Source organism: Ursus arctos, unplaced genomic scaffold, assembly GCF_023065955.2.
Source record: "Ursus arctos isolate Adak ecotype North America unplaced genomic scaffold, UrsArc2.0 scaffold_11, whole genome shotgun sequence".
Classification (NCBI taxonomy): Eukaryota; Metazoa; Chordata; class Mammalia; order Carnivora; family Ursidae; genus Ursus; species Ursus arctos.
This window is the reverse complement of record NW_026622775.1, coordinates 55627724-55651272: the sequence shown is the minus strand read 5'-3', so window position 1 is coordinate 55651272 and position 23549 is coordinate 55627724. Positions and strand designations below refer to the sequence as shown.

Here is a 23549-nt window from a genome sequence, read left to right as displayed (position 1 = left end):
GGTCATGATCTCAGGGTGGTAAGATTGAGCCCCCCGTTGGTCTCTGGGCTGGGTGTGGAGCCTGCTTAAGATTCTCTCTCTCCCTCCTCCCCTTCCTTGTGTGCATGCACACACTCTCTCCCTAAAAAAAATGGAGGGGGGGTTATATGAGTTAATTTTCTTTTCATTTCTACCATTGACCTAAAATTACCAAAAATCAGATGCCAGAAAGGAGGAGGACATAGTTAAATATGTGATCAGTAATCTAAAAATAAATAATTGAGAATTGGCCCTTCTACTATTAAGTCTATCGATTATATGTAACTATTTCTCATTTCCGATAATGAAGGAAGCTATGTTAACATTTTACAGGGATAAAAAAATTCACAAGGAGCAATTTAATGAAAAACAAAAAGTAACAAAAATACGAAAGTTTTTAAGGTAGACATTTAAAATAACATTTCTTACTCTGTAACTCTCTGTATTTATAGGACAGAAGTTTAACTGATACCCAGGAAACCTCAGAAGACATTCAGAAGACTAACAATGCTATTTCAGTAAGTACAGTTTTCAAACTCTGTCAATCATTTTACTTGTATGCATGTTAAAATATAACACTTTAACTGTTTCAGAGTAAGCGAGAAATACTACGTAGATTAAATCAAAATCTTAAAGCTCAAGAAGATGAAAAAGGAAAGCAATGTCACTCTGATACATGTGAGATAGTTGTTAATGAAGATGCCAAAGAGCGTGAAAAAGAAAAATCGGTTTCATCTGATCGCAAGAAATGGGAGGCAGGAGGTCAACTTGTGATTCCTTTGGATGAGTTAACATTGGACACATCCTTCTCTGAAACTGAAAGTATGTATAAAATGTTAATATTCTGTGTTGGTCTAACACACATGTAAACTTCTAGACTGGGTACTTGGAAAGAAAGAACACTTGGATTGAGAGAGGCTGGAAAAATTTCTTTGTATGTAAAGAATGGATAAGACTATTCAACCTTAAGAATAGCAAGGATTTTTATTACAAAACTGTGTGGTATGAGAGAGGGAACTAATGATATATATTTAAATTATATTACTTTAGCTCTTTCTATCAATTGTATTAGTCTGATCTGTTACCAGGAATAATTCGTGATGAGAACCAAGGTAGCAAACTATGACAGAATCTTAGAAAGGTCCCTTAGGTATGTAGCCAGGGGTATGGAATAGATCTCGCTTAATGATTTATTTATTCAGCAATAATTATTGAGCATTTTTGCATTATCCAGTGCACCAGAGGGAGATACAATTATAAATAAAAACATGTGCTTTTGTGGAGCTTACATTCTGAAAGGACAAGTCTGATTGTCAACCAACTAAATATAGTTTTAAGTAATTTTTTTAATGGACTATCTTCGTAGAATTCTTCCTTACATTGGAGAAAAGCTCAAAGACTCTAACCTGTGGTGTCTTTTATTTTGTTTACTTATTCAGCAGTTCTTTTTGCATCCCATTAAATGCCACACATTCCTCAGCAATGAAGATGCAATAATGGTTAAGACATAGTCCCTCCCCTTAAGGAGCTTTGGGCCTGGTGGAAAGGGAGACAAGTATAGAGGCAATTGTAATTGAAAAGGAATATACTAGAAATTATCATAGGCTACTGTAAGAATATCTGTTAGGACATAAATCAGTCTTGGGGAAGCCAAGGAAATGATTTCTTAAAAAAGGGATGAACCAAGAAGTAAGTAGTTAACTAAACCAAAAACCAAGCCAAGTGTTTTAGGCATAGAATAACCAGGACCCAGGTGAGAGAGTGTGTAAAATTCAGGGAACTTGGTATAATTCAGCATGGATGGCTAAAATTCAGAAGTCAAGACAAAGAATGGCAAGTAAGCCTTCAAAGAGGTAAGCAGGACCATATCGTGAAGGGTACTATACGCTGGCTCTCTCAAACAGTCTGAACTTACTCTAAGTGCAGAGAATACTCTTTGAAAACAAGGGTTAGCAAATGTTTTCTGTGAATGCCAGACAGTAATTATTTTAGGCTTTGCAGGCCTTAAGGACTCTGTTGGAACTTCTCTACTCTGTCACTATAGTTTAAAAGTAGCAATAGATGATATGCAAATGTATTAGCATGGCGGTGTTTCCAGTAAAATTTTATTTAGGGTTACTGAAATTTGAATTTCTTAAAATTTCTTTAATATCTTCTATTTGCTCAGACTTTTCTGTTTTTCATTGCTATAAAGAGTGTTCATGATTGTTTCCTGGAAAATTTTTGTAATAACTTTTAAAATTTTTGTTAGATAATTCCAGTATCTGTGTTGTATTTGTGTTGGTTATTAATCAGTAGCCATCTCCCATGAGATCATCTGTCTTCTCTCGTTAGAGTTGCACTGCATGTTTTGGGTTCCCTATCATGTAGCACAGATTTTATGCATGAAAAGTGGTCATTAATTACATAAACATGATGATAAACACAACTGATGTTGAGACCTCTCAGGTGATGGGGCTGTAAATGATTTAGAGCACCTCTGAGGCAATAAACTATCACCAGTGTGACAGGATGGGATGGAGGGCAAAGGTAGAGAGATGCAAGTAAGTTTTAATATAAGATGAAAAAATTCCTGCCATGTTTTCTTTAAAAGTAGGAAGAAAGGTCATATGCAGACCAGAAACACAAGAATTGGGTAATTTTGAATGATCAGATAGGCCTATCTCAGACAAATATATGAGGACATTTGAGACACCTTATTACCTTATTAAAAGCACTTTTATATGGAAAATTAGCATGAGACTAATACTGTTATATGAACACTACTTCATCTCATGAGTTCAAAAATCATGTTTAATGTAAGTATGCAATATATTTATGTGGTAAGTTTTTATATGATATAAACAATGTATAAAATTTCTCTCCACCTCAACATATACTCCATTTCCATCCTTGTTACCAGGTAACCACTGATATAGTTTATTGTTTATCCCTCTGAGCTCCTTCCTGTGTGTGTGTGTGTGTGTGTGTGTGTGTGTGTGTGTGTATGAATAAAGACACATATTTTATACCTTTATGTTACATTATATGTTATATATCATTTATTGTATTTATTTTACATATAAGTGTATTTTATAAATCTTTTCATATCACTACATTAAAAAATTCCCTTTATCTCTTTTATAGCTATTATAGTCCATTGTATGATCATACATGATTTACTTTTCTCAATATTTTATTTTTTTTATTATGTTCAGTTAGCCAGCATATAGTACATCATTAGTTTTTTATGTAGTTTTCAACGATTCATTAGTTGTGTATAACACCAGTGTTTATCCCAACACGTGCCCTCCCTAATACCCATCACCTGGTTACCCCATCTTCCCACCCCTCCCTCCCTTCTGTAACCCCCAGTTTGGTTCCCAGAGTCCAGAGTCTCTCATGGTTTGTCTCCCTCTCTGATTTCTTCCCATTCAGTTTTCCCTCCCTTCCCCTGTGGTCCTCCGCACTATTTCTTATGTTCCACATATGAGTGAAACCATATGATAATTGTCTTTCTCTGCTTGACTTATTTCACTTAGCATAATTACCCTCCAGTTCCATCCATGTCGATGCAAATGGTGGATATTCATCCTTTCTGATGGCTGTTTCTCAGCATTTTATTATGAAAGATTTCAAACATGGCAAAATTGAAGTAATTTCACAGTGCACGCCATATACTCTCCATTGAGAGTATACCAGTAATATTTTACTGTGCTTGCTTGATCATATATCTGTCCACCCTTCTATCCAACAATTAGTGAATCTTATTTTTTCATGCAGTTTAAAGTTCATTGCAGATATTGGTATACCTTATCCTAAGTACTTCATAACATACATATCATTAAATAGAATTCAATATTTGTTTAGAAGTTTTTTTTTAATAGTAAATTCACATATAATGAAATGCAGGTATTTTAAAAGTACATTTGCTGAGTTATTGATTTATTTATTTATTTTAGAGAGGGAGTGCATGCGCACACGAGCGGTGAGAAAGGGCAGAAAGGGAGGGAGAGAGAGAGAATCTTAAGCAGGCTCCTTACCCAGCACAGAGCCCGACGCAGGGCTTGATCTCACGACCCTGACAATGACCTGAGCCAAAATCAAGAGTCAGACACTTAGCCAACTGAACCACCCAGGCGCCCCCATTTGCTGAGTTTTAACACATGCCTAACACCTAGGTAACCCAGACTCCTATCAAGATATAGAACATAACCATCTTCCCCCAAAAAAGTTTCATGCCTCTTCCCAGTCAGTTTCTGCTTCTAGCCTCCCAGAGGGGACTTTTTTCTTAATTTTTTCTGTCTTAGATTAACTTTCTCTGTTCTGGATTTCATTTAAACAGACTAACAGTTTGTATTCTTTTGTGTTTAGCTTGTTTAACTCAGCATAATGCTTTTTGAGATTCATCTGCATTGTGATTACCAATAGTTTGTTCCTTTTAAAAAAATTATTTAAAATTTACTTTGTTATTGATAAAGTCACTTCTCTTTTTTTGCTGTTAGTTATATCTTTATCCATTCCCCTCTCCCTTTTAGTTTGTTTGTATCTATATATTTAAAGTAGTTTTCTTATAGGAAGCATATTTTTGGGTTTGCTTTTTTAATCCACTCTTATCATCTTTAACTTGGTTGTTGAGACCGTTTATTTTTAATGTGATTGTTAATATGGTCGGATCTAAAAATGCCATTTTGCTATTTGTTTTTTGTTTGTCTTATCTACCTTTGTTTCCTTTGCCCTTTTGTTTTTCTTTCTTTTGATTATTTTTATGATTCCGTTTTATCTCAGTTATTGGCTTATTAACTGCAGTTTATTGTTCTGTTATTTTAGTGTTTGCTTTAGAGTTCATAGCACACATCTTTAACTTACCACATAGTCTATCTTCCAGCAATTGGCTACATTTCACATGTAGTATAAGAACCTTACGATAGTATGCTTAGATTTGTTTCTTCCCAGTCATTGTGCCATTGTTTTTGTTTGTTTTTTACTTATGCTACAAACCCCACAATACATTATGGTCATTTCTCCTTTAAGGAGTTTTAAATAATAAGAGAAAAAGCCTTGTGTATCTACCTGTGTAGTTACTGTTTCCAGTGGTCTTCATAATACTTGTGTAAATCAGATTTCCTTCTAGTATTATTTTTCTTCTGCCTGAAGAACTTTCTTGAACATTTCTTGTAAGGTAGTCCTGCTGGTGAGGAGTTCTTTCAGCTTTTGTATGTCTGAAAAGTCTTTATTTTGCCTTCCTTTTGCAAAGCTGTTTTTTCTGGGTATGGAATTCTAACTTGATATTTTTTTCTTTTAGTACTTTAATGATATTGTACCAATGTCTTCTAGTTTGCATTTATTGTAAGGAGAATCTTCTATCATTCTTATTGTTATTCCTCTGTATGTAACATGTCTTATTTCTTCTGGATGTTTTTAGATTTTTCCCCTAAGCTAGTAAATTTCATTATGATTTGCCTTGGTGTCATTTTCTTCATGTTTCTTTTGCTTGGGTTTTGTTGAACTTCTTGGAATTGTGGGTAGTTTTCATCAAATTTGGATAACTTTTTGCTATTTTTTTCCAGCTTTTTTTTGTCTTCCTTTCTAGAATTTTATATGGATCTTGTTAATGTTTTCTTTTCTCTAATTATCAATTCTTTCTCTAGCTTATTGAACATATAGAATTCAGTTATAATGATCGTTATAAATGCTCTACTAATTAAATCATCCATCATTTTTAGGATGATACTAATTGATTTTTTCCCCTCTTTATTAACGGTTGAATTCTTTTGCTTCTGTGAATGCTTGGTCATTTTTTGTTTGGAAGCCAAACCATGAATTTTACCTAAATGGGTGGCTGTGTATTTTTGTATTCCTATAAATATTCTTGATTTTTGTTCTGGGACACAATTCAGTTACTTGTAAATAGCTTGACCCTTTTAGGTCTTGCTTTTAAAGCTTTGTTAGGTGAGGGTCACTGACTCTTGGTTTCAGCTGAGGTCATGATCTCAGAGTCCTGGGATTGGGCCCCCCGTTGGGCTCCATGCTCAGTGTGAAGTCGGCTTGAGATTCTCTCTCTCTCACTTTCTCTCTTTCTGCCTCTCCTGCTCATGCTGTCTCTCTCTCTAAAATAAGTAAATAAAATATTAAAAAAAAAAAAAGATTTTGTTAGGTGGAACCAGAGCAATTTCTGTAGCTAATCTATCCCCTTTTACTGAATCTAAAATCTCTTTGAGTAATCTGCCCAATGACTTGTGAGTCATAAGATGTTTTTTTTTTTTTTTTTTTTTTTTTCCTGGCTGGTAAGAAGAGGAACTATTTTTTACCTACCTTGCTTGAACTCCAAGTATTATTCCCTCTATTCCATTTGGGTCTTTTCCCTAGACTACAGTAATTTTGCTTTTGTGTGATCATCAGTATTTAGCTTAAGACTCCAAGAAGATTCTGAGTTCTCTTTGTGTAGCTTTCTACTCTTCCATATTCTGTCCTGCCAACATTAGCTACTTTTGCCTGCTAGACTTCCAATTTCTGTCACCTCATCTCAGAGAAACCATCAACTCCACCTGGTTTTCCCTCCCTGCATCAAAGGGAACTAAGTTAATATCATTTCATATGGACATTTAGTTTCTCCAGTTTTATTTGTTAAAGAGACTTCCTATTCCCCACTATATTTATAGTTTTGACACCTCTGTCAAGTACCACATGCCCGTAAGTTATGGGTCTATTTCTGGGTTTTCTACTTTTCAACTTTCCTTTTAAAAATTGATTCCCTACTGGGAATCATTTTTGCTTGATAAAAGTGAATATCACCTGCTAATTTGCAGATACTTAACTTTCAAGGAACTAGTACATTACAAATTTGAATCAACATTTTGTATTTAGTTACCATTAAAATTTTATATGACTTACATATGCTATAATATGTGAGATTGCACCTTGTCTATTACTGCTAGGTACTTAGATGCTTTGTGTATTATTCCAAAAGGCTCTAAAGACTCAAGTTACAATAGATAATTTCCCGTTTTTTATCTGCTAAATTTTATTTTAAAAGTTCCCCCAGAATTATTGCAAAAAGGCAGTGTCAGTTGCCTACTCATGATATATAAGCTAAACAGAAACAAATTTTTTTAGAAATATTCTCTACTTTTAAACCATGTGGACATTTATTTTACAACTTGTTTTCTATTTTCTTTAATTAAATTTATAGAAACAAAATATTAATTTATATTTTCTTTTCTTTTGTACACCCCAAATTATTGCTTAATGGTCTTTAGTTTTCAAAAATTTGCTCCAATCAAAATTTTACTGAAGTATAATTTTTTTTCTATTTTTCTATTCCTTGATAATTTGTAAATATTTTATTTTTTATTGAAGCATAGTTAACATGCAATATTATATTACTTTTAAGTGTACAACATAGTGATTCAATATTTATGTAAATAACAAAGTAACCAAGATATAGCTAGCTATCATCTGTCACCATACAAAGTTGTTACATATAATTGACTTTATTTTCTATGCTGTACATTGTATCCCCTTCTTCTATTTATTTTTTAAGTAAAAGTTTGTACCTTTTAACCTCCACCCCTATTTCCTCTATCCTCCCTACCCTCTCCCTTCTGGCAACCACCCGATTATTCTTCATATCCATGAGTCTGTTTCTGTTTTGTTTTATTCATTTGTTTAGTTTTTTGGATTCCACATATAAGTGAAATAATACATATTTTTCTCTCTCTGACATTTCATTTAGCATATGGACCCTCAGTGTCCGTCTGTGTTGCCGCAAATGGCAAGATTTCCTTCTTTTTTATGGCTGAGTAATTTCCTCTGTGTGTGTGTGTGTGTGTGTGTGTGTGTGTGTGTGTGTGTGTGTATGTATAGTTGACCCTGAACAATGCAGGGGTTAGAGGCACTGACTACTCCTGTGTGGTCAGAAATCTCCGTATTACTTTTAACTCTCCAAACATTTAACTACTATTAGCCTACTGTTAACTGGGAGCATTACTAATAGCATAAATAGTTGATTAACACATATTTTGTGTTTATATTATTATATGATATATTCTTACAATATAGTAAGCTAGAGAAAAGCAAATGTTAAGAAAATCATAAGGAACAGAAAATATACTTATAGTACGGTGCTACATTTATTGAAAAAGGTCCATATATAAGTGGATCCAAGGCTGTTTAAACCTGTATTGTTCAAGGTTCAGTTGTATACCACATCCTCTTTACCCATTCATCTATCTATGGACACTTAGGTTGCCTCAATATTTTGGCTATTGTAAATCATGCTGCATTGAACATAAGGGTACATGTTACTGAATCTGGGCTTTGTTTGTTCTTTGTAGTTCCTTTCGGTGTAGAATGAGATTGTTTGAGATTTTTCTTGTTTCTTGAGATGGGGTTGCATCACTATAAACTGATCTCTTAGAATTGCTTTGCTGTGTCCCATACACTTTGGAGCATTGTATTTTCATTGTCATATGTCTCAGGATATTTTTTTTGTTTCCTCTTTGATTTCTTCATTGACTCATTGATTTTGTTTAGCCTTCACATGTTTGTGTTTTATAGTTTTCTTCTTCAACAAAAACGAAACAAAACAATTTTCTTCTGCTTGATTTGTAGTTTCCTACTGTTGTGTTTGGAAAAGGTGCTTGATATGATTTCAGTTTTCTTAAATTAATTGAGATTTGTTTTATGGCTTTTGTATGATCCATCCTGGAGAATGTTCCATGTGCACTTGAAAAGAATATGTATTCTGCTGTTTTGAAATGGAATGTTTTGTATAAATCTATTAAATCCATCTGGTCTATTGTGTTTTTTAAGGCCAATGTTTCCTTATTGATTTTCTATCAGATGATCTATTCATTGATGAAAGTAGAATATTAAAGTCCCTTACTATTATTGTATTATCATCACTTTGTCTCTCTATGTTTGTTAATATTTGCTTTATGTATTTAGGTGCCCCTATGTTGGATGCATTGATATTTATAGATGTTCTGTCCTCTTGTTTGATGTATGTAATCATTATGTAACGCTCTTCATTGCCACTTGTTACAGTCTTTCTTTTAAAATCTATTTTTCCTGCTATAAATATTGCTATCTCAGCTTCCGTTATGGTTTCCATTTGCATGGAATATCTTTTTCCATCCCTTCACTTCACTTGTCCCTGTGTGTCTTTAGGTTTAAAGTGAGTTTCTTGTAGGCAGCATGTATATGGGCCTTCTTTTTTTATCCATTCAACCACCCTGCGTCTTTTGTTTGAAGCATTTAGTTTATTTACATTAAAAATAGTTATTGATAGATATGTACTTATTGCCATTTACTTGATTGTTTTCTATAGTTTGTAGTTCTTCTCTGTTACCGTTTTCTTTTGCTCTCTTTCCTTGTGATTTGGTGACTTCCCTTACTGTTATGTTTGTATTCCTATTCTCTTTATTTTTTCTGTACCTATTATAGGTATTTGGTTTATCGTTACCATGAGGTTCATATATAACATCCTATATATCTATCAGTCTGTTTTAAGTTGAAGGTTCAGGCACATTCTCAAAGCACTGCATTTTTATCTCGTTCCCCAACATTTTGTTTTTGATGTCATGTTTTACCATCTTACTGTTTTGTGTATCTCTTGACTAATGATTGTAGGTCTAGATGATTTTAATATTCTTGTCTTTTAACCTTCATATTAGATATGAGGGTGGTTGATCCATGACCTTTGTTTTATGTTTACCTTTACCAGTAAGATTTTTTCTTTCATAATTTTCTCATTTCTAGTTATAGCCTTTTCTTTTTTGTTTAATGAAACCCTTTCAACATTTCTTGGAAGGCCAGTTTGGTATTGATGAACTCCGTTAGCTTTTGCTTGTCTGGGAAACTGTATCTCCCTTCAGCTCTGAGTGATAACTTTGCCAGGTAGAGTATTCTTGTTTATAAGTGTTTTTCCTTTTAGTACTCTGAGTATATCATGTTACTTTCTTCTGGCCTGTAAAGTTTCTGCTGAAAAATTAGTTGTTTTTCTCTTGCTGCTTTTAAGATCCTCTCTTTATCTTTAGTTGCTGATACTTTGATTGTAATATGTTTTAGTGTAGGTCTTTTTGGGTTCATCTATTTGGGACTCTGCTTACTGGACTTTGATGTATATTACCTTGGCCAGGTTAGGGAAGTTTTCAGCCATTATTTCTTCAAATAGGTTTTCTGTCCTTTTCTCTCTTTTCCTTCTGGGACCCTATAATGCTAATGTTAATATACTTGGTGCTGTCCCAAAGGTCCCTTAAACTATTCTCATTTTTTAAAAAATTCTTTTTTCTCATTGCTAGTCTGATTGGGTAATTTCCACTAGCCTGCTTTCCAGATAATTGATCCTTTCTTCTGTATCATCTAATCTGCTGTTGATTCCCTCTAGTGTATTTTTTATTTCAGTTATTGTATTCTTTAGCTCTGATTTAGTTCTTTTTTATATTTTCTATCTCTTTGTTGAAGTTCTTAGCCTGTTCTCTTCTTCTGAGTTCAGTAAGCATCTTTATGACCATTACTTTGAACTCTTTATCTGGTAGATTGCTTATCTACATTTTGTTTAGTTCTTTTTCTAAGGTTTTGTCTTGTTCTTTCATTTGGAACATATTTCTCTGTCTCCTTATTTTGCCCCTCTGTGTTTCTGTGTGTTAGGTAGATTAGTTATCTCTAGGTTTTGAAGGAGTGGCTTTATGCAGAAGGGGCCTAGTAGCACAAACCCCCATGGTCACCTGAGCCAGATTCCCATGAGTGTTCCCTATGGGGGACTGCCTGTACCCTCCTGTTGTGGCTGGGTCAAGATTATTACAGATTCACTTGTTTATGCAGCTGTCTGTGAGATCTGACTTTCACTACTACATGTATACTGGTGAGTGGGGCTGGCCCTCAGTGTGGCTTGTTGTGAGATCTGGCTGCAACTGTTCTAGGTGTTATAGTATGCAAGACTGGCCCGCCAAATTGGATTCACTTAGGAGGGGTTCCGGTGCTGGCTGAGGGCGCCCTCCAGGAGTGATGGGACAAGGAATTGCTTGGGAGGAGCTCCTGACCAGCCTAGGCTACTTAAAGAGTATGCTAGGGAAGTGACTCTGGGCCTGGGTGGATAGGTTGGGTGAGGCCAATACACAGGAGAAAACCAGGATAGAGCTAGTGGTGCTAGCACAGTAGGCGGAGAGTGTCAGAAATGGCACCGACCAGGGGAACCTGGGTAACTTAGTAGGTTGAGTGTCCAATTCTTGTTTTTGGCTGAAGTCATGATCTTGGGGTAGTAGAGTCATGCCCTGCATTGGGCTCTGCACTCAGTGCTGAGTCTGCTTGGGATACTCTTTTTCCCTCTGCCCCTCCCCCGCTCACACCCTCTAAATGAATGAATGAATAAATAAATAATAAATAACTATCTTTAAAGGAAAAAAAAAAAAAGAAAGCAGAAAGAAATGGCAGCCACCAGTGCTGGGTCAGCTAGGTAGAAGGAGGATAATAAAAATTGTGCACACCAGCACTTCCATCTCTGGAGAACTTTCCAGCAGCTCCCTGCCCCTCTGGCACATACTTCAAGTTAGTCAGTCGATATCCTTCACTTGTAACCCAGGTAGTTTTCAAACTGCTGCAGTGTGCTGAGACTTGGAGTCAGTGACATTGTGCATATGCTCTTTAAGAGTAGATTTGCTGTTCCCTACTGCTCTCTGACTCTCCCAGACATAAGCAAGCCCAGTTGGTCTTCAGAGCCAACGTTATGGGTTCTTGTCTTTCTGGTGCAGGTCCCCTGGGCTGTGGAACCTTATGTGGGTCTCAGACCCCTCAGTCCTCAGGGAGGGCCTATATAGTTGTGCTAGCACTCACTTGTGGGTCACTGTGCCAGGGATGTGGGCCCTGCCTAAATTGTGTCTCCACCCTTGTATCATCTCAATGTGGCTTTTTCTTTATATTTTTAGTTCTAATGATCTATTCTGCTAGTCTTCAGTTCGTTCTCAGAGATAGTTGTTCTACATATAGTTGCAGATTTTGTTGTGTCCATAAGAAGAGTTGGATTCTCAAGGCGCCTGGGTGGCTCAGTCGTTCAAGCGTCTGCCTTCAGCTCAGGTCATGATCCCAGGGTCCTGGGATCAAGCCCCACGTTGGGCTCACTGCTCAGAGGGGAGCCTGCTTCTCTCTCTCTCCTCCCTGCTTGTGCTATCTCTGTCTCTCTCTCTAAAATAAATAAATAAAATCTTAAAAAAAAAAAAAGGAGGAGTTCTTGGTCTTCCTTCTCTGCCATCTTGATCGTCCCCCCCCCAATATTTTTTTAAAGATTTTATTCATTTATTTTGGGGGGTACAGAAGGAGAAGGAGAGAAACCCAAGCGACGTGGTACTGAGCCCAGAGCTAACACAGGGCTTGATCTCATGACCCTGAGCTGAAATCCAGAGTCAGTTGCTTAACCCACTGTGCCCCCCATAAGTATTTTAAAAGGCATTTATAGATCTGTATTTTTACTAGTAATATTAGTAATAGCATTCATCATTCATTCTTCCTATCTATTTATCATTTTCTGAAAGTCTTTTATTTTTTTAATTTTTTTTTAAAGATTTATTTATTTATTTGAGAGAGAAAGAGAGAGCAAGCAGGGGGAGGGGCATTGAGAGAGGGAGAGAAGCAACTCCCCACTGAGCACAGAGCCTGACCCGGGCTCAGTCTCATGACCCCAAGATCGTGACCTGAGCCAAAATCAAGAGTCAGATGTTTAACCAACTGAGCCATCAGGTGCCCCTGAAAGTCTTTTAAAGCATCATCAGCATATGTTGTTTGTGATAGGACCTTTCTTTCTTGTGATGTGTTCAATTGGATAGATCTTAAATGTGCTTTTTAATACAATAATAGTATTATGTTCTATCAGTGAAATTTATTTTTTGTGTTTTTTTTATAGAACATACAGTGGGAGAGGTTATTAAATTAGATCCTGGTGGCTCTCCAAGAAAAGTCTGGGGGAGAAGCCCTACAGATTCAGTTCTAAAGATACTGGGAGAAGCTGAACTACAACTTCAGACAGAACTATTGGAAAACACAACCGTTAGAAGTGGTAAGCAGAAACAAATTGTTTTTCTAAACTAGAAGTAATGTTTTTAAAATACAAATTTTATTTTTTAAGATGTGTTTACTTTAAGTGAATTATTTATAATAGATTATCTTTTTGTCATAACAATTTTCTAGTTAGGTGGAAAATAGTTGTATTTTCTGAGGAGTTGTCTCAAAATTGTAGTCTTGAATTTTGGCCCAACATAACCTGGATGGGATCTTAAAAGAAAAGGAAAAGGAAAAGTGTTTAGGGTAAGCCAGAAAAGTAGAACAGTCAAAACATCATTTTACATGAAGAAAGATATAGTAGCAGTGCATGTGGATTCTGGAATTAGGTTGAATAAAGATATCTATAGTAGTTATGACAGACATTATCCAAGGACTGGGGAGGATGAATTGTCAGGCAGGGGAAAACATTTATATTCCATGCATATTGTGGGTCTTGGTATTACAGCTATGCATATGAAGAGTGTCCATGTATAAAACAGGTGTTTTCAGATTTAAACCTTATTTGAATGAGAGGCTGATATGGTTTTTATTTTTTCAGAATTTGTGTCTAGACATGAATGTATGTCACTCCTGTGTTCTCTCTCTCAATCTATCTTTTTTTTCCTGTCTCTCTTTAACCGTCTCTGTCAACTTTGTGCATACTTTTATCCTTGCCTTTTTCATGCAGTATTATTACTTGTTTTCATTTGTGTCTGTCCTCTGAGAGCAAGGATGATCTTTTTACTCTTTATAGCTTTACTGCCTAACGCAGTTGTAGAACAGCTAATTAGTGTTCCATAAATAGTTGGTAAAATGAAGTTTAAAAAAGTAAGACAAGTCATAAATTACTTCTCAGTTCTATTTCTCTGAAGGTGGATTATTTGAATATGGAGAATATCGAATATAGAGAATTATTTGAATTAGAGTGATGCTCACATTTGGAACTGACAAAAAAAATAATAACACAGGAGGTAAGGTTATTCACAGTGTGTATAAATAAATTAGCCAGATACTAATAAGCCAGTGAGATAAAACTATACAAGCTATTAAAGTGTAAAAAGTAGGTTGCTATTTTTTTTTAATAAGGGTGAATCTACTAGCTAGTAATCAGTTTGCATTTTCTTGAAAAAAAAAAGCAGTTTGAAGAGAGATGTGTGTATAATTATTTGTTTGAAAAAAGGGTAAGTACACAAAATGTGTGTATTTGTAATTAGGTGTTTGGAAATTGTGGTTGTATGCTAGACACTGATCAAAAACAAAAATACTAGTAACTTAATATTCTTACATCTTAGTCTGATCCTATTGTCAAAATGCCCCAGGCTTTATTCAGGAAAAAAAAAATGCCTCTGGGCTAAAATATTTTTTAAAATAGTGATAAAAAATTGAAATTATTTTGTAATCTAAAAGTCCTTTATGTGTTTATCCTCATTAGAACTACTTTAAAAACATCAGATTCTGATTCCTTTTATGTAAAATCATTATTGCTTAAATGTATATAATTTAGTATATAATAATACTTAGGCAATGTGAAAGCAGGTCTTCTCCATTTCAAATAATTCATCTTCAGAGAATTGGAACTGAGAAGTAATTTATGATTTGTCTTACTTTTTTTAACTTCAATTTACCAACTATTTATGGAACATTAATTAGCTGTTCCTACTATTATGTGTTAAGCAGTAAAGCTACAAAGAGTAAAAAGATCATCCTTGCTCTCAGAGGACGGACACAAATGAAAACAAATAAATGATGTTATTGCATGAAAAGGGCAAGAATAAAAGTATGCACAGTTAAGAGGTAGTGTAGAGATGTTTAAGTAACTAACTTTATCTTGGATAGTTAAAGACTTCTTAGAGTTGTCATCTGCCCCCTTTAATTTTTCCCTAGCTGTATTTACTTAGAATATGCTCTGTGCTGGGATTTTAACACAAAGAAGTCACAGTTTCTTACCACTAGGAAATCACATGTGGTAAAATCTATGTTGGAAGTGTTCTGTGTATAATGGTATGGAGCCACAGATTAGGAGGCTTTATGTTGTCAGTAATGTATAGTTTCATTAAGGGTGATAAGGCCCTTTGGGTCAGAGAAAGCCAGAGAGAGAGCAAGTGATCTCGAGCTAAGCCAAAAATAAAAAAAGAGCTCATTGGGTAAATAAGGGAGAGAATAAAGTTCCAGGCGATACACAGTCCCAGTATATGCAAAGACAGAAAGGGTTTATTTAGTATGTATGTGGGAGCAACTTCATGCTGTGGAAGGAGAATGGGCTTTGGTCCAGTTCTGGTTCGATCACTTGCCCAACAAACATGGGCAAGCTCCTCTGTCTTTGACATTCAGTTTCTCCATGTGTAGAATGGAAACACTGTTATTAAGGATTGTTTTGTGAATTTAATGAGGAACATAAAGGACCTGCAATGTTCTCTAGTCTTCCAATCTTTATGCCAGTTTCTCATCAATTTGATTATGTTCTTTTTGTAATGGAAAGGCTCATGTGAACAATACAACCAAAGATTTTTCATGTTTGTAGCAGTTTGTCTTAAGACCTTATTCTTTTTTAAAAAAAAATAGATTTATTTATTGATTATTTGAAAGAGAGTGCGTGGTGGGGAGGGAGAGAGAGAGAATCTTAAGCAGCCTCTCCCCTGAGCACTGACCGCCCCCCCGCAGCCCCATGCAGGGTTCATTCTCATGACCCTGAGATCATGACCAGAGCCAAAATCAAGAGTTGGATGCCCAAACAATTGAGCTACCCAGGTGCCCCTTAAGACTTTATTCTTGAAGGTCAGTTTGGCTGAATGTAAATCCTTGGCTTATATTTCCATTCCTTGAATGTATTATATAAAACTCCATTGTATTCTGGCATAAAGCATAGCTATCAGAAAATCCGATGACAATCTTATTTTCTTTTTGCTTGGATATTCACAGGATATCTTTATTTTTCCTTAAAGGTTTCAAAAATATTTTTTCTAATAGTTTTTAAAAATATTTTTTCTAGTAGGTGCTGTGGTGTGGTTTTTTTTTTTTCTAATAGTTACTTTTGTTTTAGAGTAATTTGGGGTTCATAGCAATATTGAATAGAAAGTATGGTTACAGTTTCAGTATATCCCCTCCCCTGACATATGCACAGCCTTCCCAGCCATCCATAATCCCTTCTCCAGAGTGATGCATTTGTTAAAATTGATGAACCAACATTGACACATTATGATCATCCCAAATCCATAGTAGACATTAAAGTGCACTCTTGGTGTTAACTTTTCATGGATTTTGACAAATATGTAATGATACATATCTACCATTATAATATCATACAAAACAGCTTACTGCCCTAAAAAATCCCTGTGTTCTACCTATTTATTCCTCCCTCCTCTCAAACTCCTAGCAACCACTGATCTTTGTACTATCTCATAAATTTTGCCTTTTCTAGAATGTCATGGTTGGAATCATACAATATGCAGCCTCTTCAGACTGGCTTCTTTAGTTAGTAATATGCATTTACATTTCCTCCATGTCTTTTCATCATATGATACCTCATTTCTTTTTAGTGCCAAATAATATTACGTTGTAGGGATATACCACAGTTTTTTTATATAGGGTATTCAGTAGGTTATTCACCTATTAAAAGACATCTTGATTGATCCCAAGTTTTGGCAATTATGAATAAAACTGCTTTAAACATCTGTGTGCGGGTTTTTGTTTAGACATAAGATTTCACTTCATTTGAGTAAATATCAAGCAACATGAATGCTGGGTCATGTGGTAACAGTATATTTAGCTTTGTAATAAACTGCCAAGCTGTCTTCCAAAGTGGCTTGCCTTTTTGCATTCCCATCAGAAATGAATGAGAGTTCCTGTTAACTCCCCATCCCTAGCACCATTTGGTGTTGTCAGTGGTTTGGATTTTAGCCATTGTATTAGATGTGCAGTGGTATCACGTTGTTTTAATTTGCAATTCCCAAATGGCATATGACGTAGAGCATTTTTTTCATATGCCTATTTGCCATCTATATTTGTCTTTGGTGAGGCATCTATTCAGATCTTTAGTCCATTTTTAAATTGGGTTGTTCAGGTTTAATTGTTGAGTTTTAAGAGTTCTTTGTATGTCTTGGTTAACAGTGCTTTAAGTCTTTATGTCTCTTACAGGTATTTTCTTCCAGTCTGTGGCTTGTCTTCTCATTTTCTTGACCGTGTCTTTCATAAAGCAGAAGTTTTAAATTTTAGTGAAGTCCAACTTATTAATTATCTCTTAGATGTATCGTGCCTTTGGTAGTGTATCTAAAAAACCATTGCCAAACTCAAGGTCATCTGGATTTTCTTCTATGTTATCTTCTGGGGGTTTTATAATTTTGTGTTTTACATCTGTGTTTGATTTTGAGTTCATTTTTGTGAATGGTCTGTGTCTTACGTACATTTTTGTGGAAGGGAGGGCTGGGTTGTCCAGATGTTCCAGTACCATTTATTGTAGAGAATATCTTTTCTCTTTTGAATTGCCTTTGCTTTTTTGTTAAAGATCAGTTGTTTGTATTTATATGGGTCTATTTCTTTTTTTTTTTTTTTTAAGATTTTATTTATTTATTTGACAGAGAGAGACAGCCAGCAAGAGAGGGAACACAAGCAGGGGGAGTGGGAGAGGAAGACGCAGGCTCCCTGCTCAGAGCAGGGAGCCTGGTGCGGGGCTCGATCCCAGGACCCTGGGATCACGCCCTGAGCCAAAGGCAGACACGTAATGACTGAGCCACCCAGGAGCCACTATATGGGTCTATTTCTGAGCTATGTTCTGTTTCATTGTTCTATTTTAGATTGTTACATTATATTGTATAGGTGGTTGCATTAACCTTTTTATACATCTTCCTGTGTGTTAACCATTTTTATTACTATGACATAATAAATTTATCTCTAGTAACATTACTTCTTTTAAAGTCTACTTTAGGGGCGCCTGGGTGGCGCAGTCGTTAAGCATCTGCCTCCGGTTTAGGGCGTGATCCCAGCGTTCTGGGATCGAGCCCCGCATCAGGCTCCTCCACTAGGAGCCTGCTTCTTCCTCTCCCACTCCCTCTGCTTGTGTTCCCTCTCTGCTGGCTGTCCCTGTCAAATAAATAAATAAAATCTTTAAAAATAAATAAATAAAGTCTACTTTATCTCATGTTATGTAGCTACAGCATTTTTTTGGTTAATGTTTGCTTGTTATACTTTTTCTGTATCTTCTTTTAATTTATCTGATTCCTTATGTCTGTATGTTTCTCTCATCTCAAATCCAGCCTGACATCTTTGTCTTTTCATCTGAGTGTTTAATTTATTCATGCATTAATATAATTTCTGATATGGTTTGCTCTTTGTGCACAGTCTTGCTATGTGTTTTTATCTGTCCCATCTGTACTTTGTTTCTTTATTCTTTTGTTTCATTTTTTTTCCCTCTCTTCGAAATAATGAAGCATTTCATTTTTCTCTTCTATTTGTTTTAATTATACATTTTTCATTTACTCTTTTGTTGTGATACTAGAAATTACAAATTGTATCCTTAATTCTACCATAATGCTCGTTCAGATCTACCTGAATTTAGTATTTATATTGCTTCTCAAACCATGTATGAGCCTTTTAACAATATTACGCTATCCCCTCTAACCCTTTTCCTTATTACATACTTTACTATCATGTATATTATAAAGCTCATAAGGCAGTATGCTAAGCAATCAATATTCATTTACATTTACCCACATTTTATTCTTTACAATGTTCTTTATTCCTTCCTGAGATTACATACTTCCATTTGATAACCTTTTTCCTTTAAACTGCCTTTAGTATTTCCTGTAGAGCAGATCTGCCCGTATAAATTCTGTCAGCTTTTGTTTGTCTGAAAAGATCTTTATTTCACCTCTAGCTTTAAGGAATATTTTCAGTGTACTAAATGCTAAGTAGGTAGGGTTTTTTAGGGGGGGGGGTTGTTTTTGCTTTATTTCATCTTGTTCTTTGTGCTTTAAGGTGTCATTACATTTTCTTCTGGCATCCATAATTATATGTCATTTATGTGTCTTACTTTTGTTCCTTTGAAAGCAATATGTTTTTCTTCAAGCTTTTTAAATAGTATTTCTTTGATTTTCAACAATTTTACCGTGATATGCGTAGATGTATTTTCCTTTGTCTTTAACCTGCTTTGGGTTTTTTCAGCTTCTTAAACCTAAAGGTTGATAATGTTTTTTTCAATTTAGGGAAGATTACATTCTTAGATCTTTCTATATTACTTCTGCCCAATTGTTTCTTTTTCTTTTGGATTCTAGTTACACATATATTAGACCAGTTGAATTTATCATGTTATGCTCTTTTCTGCTTTTTAAATATTTTCTTCCTTTTTGCTTCAGTATGAATACAGGCATACCTCTGAGACATTGTGGATTCAGTTCCAGACTACTATAGTAAAGCAAATATCACAATAAAGCAAGTCAAATGAATTTTTTGGTTTCCTAGTGCATATAGAAGTTATGTTTACACTATACTATAGTCTGTGTATAATAGCATTCTATCTATAGAATGCTATATGCATATAGAAGTTATGTTTACACTATACTATAGTCTGTGTATAATAGCATTCTATCTAGAAAAGCAATATACATATCTTAATTTAAATGTACTTTATTGCTGAAAAATACTAACCATCATCTGAGCTTTCAGCGAGTCATCATCACTGATCACAGATTACCATAACAAATATAATAATAATGAAAAAGTGAAATACTGCTATTACCAAAGTGCTGCAGAGGCAAAAAGTGAGCAAATGCTATTGGAAAAGTGGCACTGATAGACTTGATTAATGCAGGGTTGCCGTCAGCCTTTCATTTCTAAAAAACAGTTACCTGTAAAATGCAGTAAAACAAGGTATGCCGACATTTCTATTGATTTGTCATTTCACTAACTCCGTCTTCTGCGGTCTCTAACCTTCTGCTATCTCCAAATGAATCCAGTGAGTTCATAATATCAGATATTGCATTTTTCAATGTGAGAATGTACATTTAATACTCTTTTATAGATTTCAATTCTCTCTTTAAAATGCCCATAGATTTATCCCTTTGGCCCATCTCTTCCTCTTTTTTCTTTCTTTCTTTTCTTTTTTTTTTTTAAAGATTTTATTTATTTATTTATTTGACAGAGAGGGAGACAGGACTCTGGGATCACGCCCTGAGCCAAAGGCAGACGCTTAACGACTGAGACACCCAGGCGCCCCTCTTCCTCTTTTTTTCTTGAACATATTGATCAAAGTTATTTTAAAGTGCCTGATAAATTTAATATCTGAGGTATCTATATATGTTTCTATTATTATCTGTTTCTGTTGTCTCTGTTTTTCTTGGTTTTCAGTAATTTTTTTCCTATTTTTTTTACACACCATGCTTTATGACGTAAGTCAATAAACTTCTATAAATTGTGAGATTATAGCTATTCTAGACTTTGTGAGCCCATATGGTCCATATTCTTCTTTTAAAATTTTTCTACAGGTGCGCCTGAGTGGTTTCAGCTCAGGTTATGATCTTGTGGTCGGGGGATCAAACCCCATTTTGTGCAGAGTTTGCTTCAGATTCCCATTCCCTCCCCTCTCCTCCTCCTCCTGCTCACGCAAGCACACTCGCTCTCTCAAGTAAATAAATAAAATCTTTAAAAAAAATTTTTTTCTATAGCACTTTAAAAATGTAAAAATCATTTAGCTCATAGACTATACAGAACCAGGACACAGGTTATAATTTTCATACTTGTGTTTTACAATATTTGATTGGATGCCAGACACTGTGGTTGAAAAATTTAATGCCTCTGAATAATGTTATCTTTCTTCAAAGATCAGATTTTCTTCTTAAAACTAAACAGTGCCAGCAGATTACTTTGATACTGTTGAGATTTGTATTAGACTTTTGTTACGGTCTGTTTGCTTGTTTTGGTATTTTTTAACTTATTTCAACATGTAGCCCTTATTCCAATGCCTTGATCTTTCTGAGATCTCAACTAAAAGTTTATTATGTTTACCAGGTTTCCTGTACACCTGTGAGGCTTGATCTACAATCTGTCTCCCAAATACCACCCAGCTACTCAAATCTTTCCTCAGCATTTTATTCTCCTAGCTGCTATTACATGCTGATTTTCTTGGAGTATTGCTTTATGCATGCATAGTTTAGGAGTTAGCCAAAAATAGGGGGGATTTTTTGTTGTTGTTTTATCCTTGTTAGAGGACTTTTGCATAGATTTAAGGGTTGCTTGTTGGTGGCTTACTCTTTTCCATGATTTTGTCATTCAAGTCTGAGTCACTTTTTTTTTTTTAATAATAAGTTTTTATTATATTATGTTAGTCACCATACAGTACATCCCTGGTTTTTGATGTAAAGTTCCATGACTCATTACTTGTGTGTAACACCCAGTGCACCATGCAATACATGCCCTCCTTAATACCCATCACCGGCCTATCCCATTCCCCCACCCCTCTCCCCTCTGAAGCCTTCAGTTTGTTTCCCAGAGTCCATAGTCTCTGATGGTTTGTTCCCCCTTCTGTTTACCCCCCCTTTCTTCTTCCCTTTCTTCTCCTACCGATCTTCCTACTTCTTATGTTCCATAAATGAGTGAAACCATATGATAATTGTCTTTCTCTGCTTGACTTATTTCACTTAGCATTATCTCCTCCAGTCCTGTCCATGTTGCTGCAAATGTTGTGAAATCATTCTTTTTGACGGCTGAGTAATATTCCATTGTATATATGGACCACATCTTCTTAATCCAGTCATCTGTTGAAGGGCATCTGGGCTCCTTCCACAATTTGGCTATTGTGGACAATGCTGCTATGAACATTGGGGTGCATATGGCCCTTCTCTTCACTCCGTCTGTATCTTTTGGGTAAATACCCAGTAGTGCAATGGCTGGTAGCTCAATTTTTAACTTTTTAAGGGACCTCCACACTGTTTTCCAAAGTGGCTGTACCAACTTGCATTCGCACCAACAGTGTAAGAGGGATCCCACTTCTCCACATCCTCTCCAACATTTGTTGTGTCTTGCCTTGTCAATTTTTGCCATTCTAACTCACTTCTGACCTGGTAAGACTGTTGCTTTCTGCTTGTAATCTATTTGCCTGTGCTGATATTTAGAAAATGCCCTCAGAGAAAAGCTGGGATAAAACCGAGCTCATCTCCTGTGTTTACCTTCTCTCAGTTGAAGTCCATTAGTCCTTGCCTGCATCAGTTATTCTCCAATGATTCCATATAGCTTTTTTAATGTACTTTTTGTCTATCATTTCTACTTATTTTTAGTGGGAGATTAATCCAATATGAGTTACATTATTATGGCCAGGAGCAAACATCCATCTATTACATTTTCTTTAACTGTTTTTTTTCTTCACTATAATACTATATTTTCAGTGTTGTAAAACGTCGAAAATACCAAAAACCGTACTTTAGGAAATTGAAATTACCCATAACACTACTACCCAGAGATTATGTTTTCATTAATCACATAAGTTTGTTTTTTAATTTTAAATTTTATTGTTATAAAAGTTTCTGTGCACATAATTTAACATGCCAAGTAATAGCTCTGGAGGTTTTTATTTTGTTTTGTTTTTTACCAAAAACAGCAGTCCCTGGACCTCACTCCTTGCCTTATGTTCTGCTTCCCAGAGTCACCCACTTTCAGCTCTTACAACTATTTGTTTTTGTATTTCTCCACATAATTATAAAGCAAATACCACTACTGTTACTTCTTGATTTAAAAAAAAATCCCCCCCCCCAGTTTTAGGCATAACATATGGACTTCTTATTTTAGAAGATAAGGATTTAGCTGCCTCTCATCCGTTTTTCCCCCCTTAATCTCACCATATGCATCTACACATACCATTCTTACATCCTCTAAATATAGTTAGAATTTTGGTTAAATCAACATACAGTATTGGTATTGTTATTGACCATGAATGTTCTTATCAAAGCTAAGATATGTTGTACCATGACTACTTTTCTTTTTTGCATAGTATTTTATTTTGCCTTTAGTGAATAATTATTTTTCGCTTTGTTTTTCACATACTTATTTTTAGTTTGTTGCCATACTCTCCCCTAGGTATGTTTATCTCTTTTCAGAGCATCCAAATATATTAGGTATTATATTGGTATAATCTTGGGAGCATTTCTTTGGAATCCCTCTGACCTCCAAATTAGACAAGTTTGTCCTTTGGATTGCTGTAAAGATGTCATCCTGGCCTCTCCCTCAACTTGTCCTAATGTTAGATCTCTTATTGCTTTGTTTTTCTTGACATATTCCCACATTTTACTGGCATCTATGAGGGGGGTGTGTGTGGGGGGGGCATGTGTGAGAGAGAGAGAGACCCCATATGTGGTAAAAATTGCTACTGTCCTGCAGTATCCAATTTTCCCTTCCTCCTTTTTAGTAATGGACTCTCCGCATGCCCACCATGGGTTTGGGTTGGCACATGGCTACTTAAGCAGAAACTACATTTCCCAGCTTCTTTTTTGCAGTTGGATGTGGCCATGTGAATTGAATAGGTTGTATCCAAAGTA

At 35.3% G+C, this 23549-nt stretch overlaps 1 protein-coding gene across 12 annotated transcripts in view; it reads left to right on the top strand.

Annotated features, from left to right (window-relative positions):
- NEK1 (NIMA related kinase 1) overlaps window positions 1-23549 on the top strand; it is a 251489-nt gene that overhangs the window by 142587 nt on the left and 85353 nt on the right. For all 12 annotated transcript variants that reach the window (XM_048212192.2, XM_048212194.2, XM_044379262.3 and 9 more), the window contains 3 exons: window positions 471-536; window positions 612-840; window positions 12896-13048. In XM_048212192.2, coding sequence (XP_048068149.2) covers window positions 471-536; window positions 612-840; window positions 12896-13048 — 448 coding nt within the window. The remainder of the gene's footprint in view (window positions 1-470; window positions 537-611; window positions 841-12895; window positions 13049-23549) is intronic.